The 5,697-nt window shown below is 63.3% G+C and overlaps 2 protein-coding genes across 2 annotated transcripts; both read left to right on the forward strand.

Moving 5' to 3' along the window:
- The first annotated feature begins 2,808 nt into the window (after nucleotides 1-2,808).
- Nucleotides 2,809-3,201, forward strand: LOC115244085. Its single transcript, XM_029821472.1, has one exon. The coding sequence runs from the start codon at nucleotides 2,809-2,811 to the stop codon at nucleotides 3,199-3,201; it is 393 nt and encodes a 130-aa protein (XP_029677332.1).
- A 1,261-nt stretch (nucleotides 3,202-4,462) lies between these two features.
- LOC115244086 lies at nucleotides 4,463-5,631 on the forward strand (the record flags this gene model as incomplete). The annotated part of the gene is made up of 2 exons (XM_029821473.1): nucleotides 4,463-4,733; nucleotides 4,972-5,631. Coding segments are annotated over exons 1-2 (931 nt in total), but the record flags the coding sequence as incomplete, so codon positions are not given.
- Between the last annotated feature and the right edge of the window lie 66 nt (nucleotides 5,632-5,697).

Consider the following 5,697-nt stretch of genomic DNA (forward strand, 5'->3'; position numbering starts at 1 on the left):
TGTCGTGGTGGAGGGGCTCCCCTCCCATCCCTGGAAGGGGTCTAAGAGTGCACCAAACAACTCGATCGTCGTGTGAATGGGTATTATTTTTATTTATTTTGGGTGAGTGTTGTGGAGTGGTTTGGGATATTGTGGGGGGTTATTGGGGGGTTATGGGGGTTTTTCTGGGGGATTGTGTGGGTTTAAGGGGGGTGTGCGGGTATGGGTGTGGGTATTGGGGATGGGTGGGGTGGGCATTGGGGTTTCGTGGGTGAGGGGGGTGGGGTGTGTGTTTCGGATGGAGACGTAGAATCGAGTGGGGTAGTGAGGTAGGTAACCTCAGTAAAAAATCCCGGGCAGGTCGGGCTCGTCAGGCGTGGTGAAGCCAACCGACCTAGGTGAAGGAAAACACCGAAATCAAACCATCTTTCCTTGATACAACATGGACAGTACAACGAAAGATAAAAAACTTACTGCCGCAGCGGGTTTCGGACCCCGCAGCGGCCGGCGTGGGGGGATACAGTCCCGGTTCCCCCCTCGTCGTCATCACACGACGGGCCGCCAGGGGTGTTGCCGACGAGCAGCCCTGGCGAGCGTACTATCGCCGTTGGTAGAGATGTGAGGGTGGTCGTGCGGAGAGTCGACCGACCGGGCCCGGCTTCATCGAAGCCAAAGCTCCGGTCGCGTTCGGCTTCTGCCGCGAGGGCTCACCCGTATAATCGGGATGAAGCGGGTCGGGGCAAGAGCCTCACTCGCTCGAACGAAAAGGCGGAGGGTTCGTCACGGGGGTGTAGTGAACGCACCACCACCGTCTCCTCCTCAAGGACCTCGCAAGCTAGCGAAGACGCCGAGGAGTATGCGTCTCCCGATGGGGATGACGCGATGGGAGAGGACGGCCTCCCAAAGAAAAGGGGATGCGGGAAACCGCCCACCATGGCCGAGTTTGTCGACCTTTGCGAGAGGCGCGAGGAAGAGGCCGCCCGCAAGAAGGAAAGGGAGAGGAAGCGAAGGGCCAAGAAGGCCTTATCGGAGGGCGCTCCCTTCCCTCCGCAAGTAGTAGGGACCTTCGGGCCTACGAGGCGCAGTGCGTCGACGAGGTGAGACAGGCTCCCACCCCGGACATAGCGGCGCGCAGCCTGGAGCAGGCGGCGACTATCGATTGTATAGCCGCCTGCTCCGGGAACCTGCAGTGCTCTCTAGAGAAAGCTGAGGAAGGCCGCGGCCCTGGTGAGGGTTACGGCTAGCGTCTTGGCGGAGAGGGCCCAGCGGGCTGAGGGAGAAGGGGAGCTCGCGGCTCTCCGTACGGACATGAAGTCCCTCGGAGACCGCAACACGGACCTCCAAAAGGAGGTCCGAGAGCTCAGGGGGCAATTGGACGCGGTCCAACGCGCCAAGCCCTCCCTTCGGCTGGCCCTCCCCGGCTCGCCCAAGAGGTCCCCCCGCAAAAGGCGGGGGGTGCCGCGGGTAAAGTCGGTGGAGGTGCTGGATGCCCCAGTGAGGGTGGAGCATCCAGCCGGGGGGAAGGGACAAAGGTCCCCAACGCTGGGTAAGGGGGATCTGAGACCTAGGTCCCCAACGTCTGGGGGGTTTAGGGGACAGGGGTCCCCAGCCCTACACAGTAGCGTAGAGGCGTAGAGTGAAGCGAGGGGGGGATTTAAGGCGGGAGGAGGCACGAACCAAGCATCCATCTCTTCCGTGGCAGCGGCACTGTCGTGTCTGTGTAGGGCGTTTACACACTTCCTCAGCCCGACAAATAATTGTTAGAAAACAACATGCGCGGGTCTGAAAAAATATGCGAGGTACAAGTGGCTGAATCGGGAATCGAACCCGAGTCTTTCGCTTTCCGGGCAACTGCTCTTACCACTGAGCTATTCAGACCTCGCACCTTACGCCACTCTAACACAGTACATACGACTCCAGAGCGATGCTGGAATCTCGCTCAATGGATGCAGTGCCGATTGTCACGGAGAGACGAAATCCCCCTGCGGAGAGACGAGGTCCCCAGCGTCCTCAGGGGGGGAAGGGACTTCGGTCCCCAACGTTGGCGGGTGGCCGGGATAATGCGGCGATGAGGCCCCCTTTGAGGGGTACTTATGCGCCGCTCCCCGAGAGCTACCCGCCGGGAGTCGTCGGCGAGGGTGAGCGAGCTTGGTATAACTGGTATACCGAGCAAATCGCTGCCTTCGTCGACTTACGGGCGGCGATAGGCCGGGGCGGACCACACGGGCCCGCTTCGACGGCCGGTCGTCCGCCCGGAGGAGCCTTCCCACCTCTCCCCCCTGCCGGCGCCTCAGCGCCGGAGCAGGGAAAGAAGAGGATGAAGAGAAAAAGGGGACGTGGTGCGAGAGGAGATAGGAGTATGGGGCCTCTGCCCCCCCCGCCGCTCCCTGCTTCGCGCGGCGCGCCGGCGGGCGCGGGGGTCGGAGAATTCCGCCTCCTAATGCCCCCCGACCGGCTGTGCAGTGTCAGGGGCTCCCTCCCCCGCCCCCGCGTGCCCCCGGCCAGGACGAATCCTGGTCGAGGGTCGTGGGACGGAGGTAGAAAACGGCCCGGGCAAAGGCCGCGCATACGGCCCAACCCCCGGCCGGGAAGGGCGCCGCAAGGGCGACGCCGTCCATCCAGCGTGCTGGAGGACGTCAGCAGCGGCAGCAGCCCAAGAGGCGTCTCGGAGGGGATGCCTCAAGGCGCAGAGTGCCCCGATCGGCAGCGGTTACCATAACCTGCGCCGACGGGGCGTACCAGGAGATCATGACCAGGGCCCGGAGGGAGGTCGACCTCCCGAAATTGGGAATTGACTCCCTCCGGGTACGAGAGGCCGCCACGGGGGCCATGGTCGTGGAGCTCACGGGGTCGGGTAAGAAGGACGGGCCAACGGCGACACAGAGGGCTGATGCCCTCTACGCCGACCTCGGCCGGGTGTTCGCCGGTGAGGAGGGGGTCCGTCTCGCCCGGCCCATTAGAAAGGCAGAGTTGCGGCTCCGCGGCCTCGACAGGTCCCTCGCGGGCACCGACATCGCGGTGGCCCTCTCCGGGGAGGGAGGCTGCGAGGCGGCGGACGTGCGAGTTGGGGACATCAAGTTCCCAACCCGCGGCCTGGGCACTGTATGGATACAGTGCCCATTAAGGGCCGCTAATAAAGTAGCGGCAGCCCGGGCCATCCAGATAGGCTGGTCCCAGGCACAAGCGGAGCTGCTGGACAAGCGCCCGCTCCAATGCTTCTGATGCTTGGAGAAAGGACATGTCCAGCAGCACTGCAGCAGCCCCATCGATCGCAGGGGCTGCTGCTACAGATGCGGCGGACCGGGGCACCTGGCGCACAATTGCGCCGAAAAGGTCAGGTGCCCGGTCTGTGCGGGTCTGGGCCGTCCGGCCGACCACAGGGTGGCTAGTGCCAAATGGACCCCCCCTAAAAGAAGGCCGGGTTAAACTGGCCGAGATCACCGCGGCACCCTCCGACACCCGCAAGCGCGGAGCGGAAGACAAGGGGGGCTCGAAAGAGGCCCCCAAGGGCCCGGCCTGCAGCCGCCACAACCCCCGCTTCATTAGCGGAGGTAATGATGGCGGAGCCCGGGGGCAAATAAATAAAGTATGCTCCTGGGCATACTGCAGGCCAATCTAAACCACGCTCGCCGGGCGCAGGACCTTTTCCTGCATAGCCTGGCTGAGCGTGGTTTCGGATTGGGGATCGCGGCGGAGCCATACCAAGTTCCGGAAGTCAGTCCATGTTGGATTGGCGACCGGACAGGCTCCGTCGCGATCACGTGGAGAAGTGACTCCACACTCCCGCCTTGCACACCGGTTGAGGCCGGGGCGGGAGTTGTGGTTGTCAGATGGGGGCCCATCTCAGTGCTGGGGTGTTACATCTCTTCGAACGTGGGCCTCGCCCAGTATGAGGCGTTTTTGGACGGGGTGTCGGCCTGTTTCCGCCGACAGATGTCCCGTCCAAGACGGCGGAGGCGTATGAGGGGTTCCGTACCGCTAGGAACGCCCTTAGCGCCGCGATCAGGCGGGCCAAGGCCAGAGCGTGGGACGAACTCCTGCGCTCCTTGGACGCGGACCCATGGGGGCGCCCATACAGGCTTGTCATGAACAAGCTTAGATCTTGGGCGCCCCCTGTGACGGAGTCCCTGGAACCCCAAATCCTCGAAGGTGTGTTGGAGGCCCTCTTTCCATCAGAGGGCCCCCCTTCGACGCGGAGCTGTTTAACAGCTGCCTCAAGGAAGGTGTGTTCCCCCCGGCATGGGTGGGGGCCAGACTGGTCCTCATCCCGAAGGGGAGCAAACCCGGCAGCGTCCCTTCTGCCTACAGGCCAATATGCCTGTTGGACGAGGCGGGAAAGCTCTTGGAGAGCGTGTTGGCGAACCGCCTCGTCTAACACCTGTCCCGAGGAAGGATGGACCTCCACCGAGACCAGTATGGATTCCGCGGGGAGCGATCGACCGTGGACGCAATCTTGCGCGTGCGGTCCCTCGCGGAGCCCATCATGAGGAAGGGCAGGGTGGTGCTTGCGGTGCCCTTGGACATCCGCAATGCCTTCAACACCCTGCCCTGGAGTATGGTGGAGAGGCCGCTAACACCTTTGGTCTCCCCCCCCCCCTACATGGTGGAGGTCCTGAGGAGTTACTTCCGGGACAGATGGCTGGAGTACCCTGACAACAGGGTACTCCTGCGCAGAAGGGACGTGTACTGCTGGGTTCCACAGGGGTCCGTGCTGGGCCCCACTCTGTGGAACCTCGCGTACAACATGGTGCTGGGTATTGCTCTCCTCCCCGGCTGCAGCGTCGTCTGCTATGCGGACGACACTTTGCTGTTAGCCGGGGGAAAGAGCTGGGGGGACGCGGTTTCTGCCGCCAATCTCGGGGTAGCGTGTGTTGTCCGCGCAATCCGTGGCATAGGCCTGCAGGTAGCGCCTCAAAAGACCGAGGCGCTATTCATGCATAAAAAAAGAGGGGGAAGCATGGGGCTCCCCCGCCGAAGCCTATGTCACGGTAGGTGACATCTCCGTCCGGGTGGGGGACCGATTAAAATACCTCGGTCTCTACCTGGACGCGGCTTGGAGTTTTGGCGGGCACTTTGAGCGCCTGGCCCCCAGGGCGGAGTCGGTGGCTATTAGCCTGAGCCGACTCTTGCCCAATCTTGGGGGCCCGGATGGCCGAGTGCGCCGCCTACACGCGAACACCGTCCGGGCGGTGGCCCTTTACGGGTCACCAGTGTGGGCGGACGTCCTGATGGCCAAAAGGCGCAGCAAGATGTTGCTGCGCCGAGTTTTTCGGAGGATGGCCATCAGGGTTGTCCGCGGTTACAGGACGGTGTCGCACACGGCGGCCACATTATTGGCGGGGACGCCGCCCGTTGAACTCTACGCCGATATGTACGCCCACGTGTACAGGCGTACGCGGGAGCTCGGCGGGCTAGGCGTGGCGTTGACCCCAAGGGTCAAGGCCGCCGTGAGACTCCAGGCCAGGCGACGCGCTTTGGAGAGATGGGACGAACATCTCTCCGACCCCCGAGATACATCGGGGACGCGCGTCGTGGAGGCCATCCGGCCCCATTTGGTCAAATGGGCTGATCGGGCCGGTGGCGAGATGTCGTACCGTGCGACGCAGGTGTTTACGGGCCATGAATGCTTCGGCTCATACTTGTGTCGCATCGGTAACAAGGACAACGCGCGCTGCCACCATTGCGGCGGGGACGAGGACACGGCGCAGCACACGCTGG

This window comes from Formica exsecta, unplaced genomic scaffold (assembly GCF_003651465.1).
Source record: "Formica exsecta isolate Colony F162 unplaced genomic scaffold, ASM365146v1 scaffold794, whole genome shotgun sequence".
NCBI lineage: Eukaryota > Metazoa > Arthropoda > Insecta > Hymenoptera > Formicidae > Formica > Formica exsecta.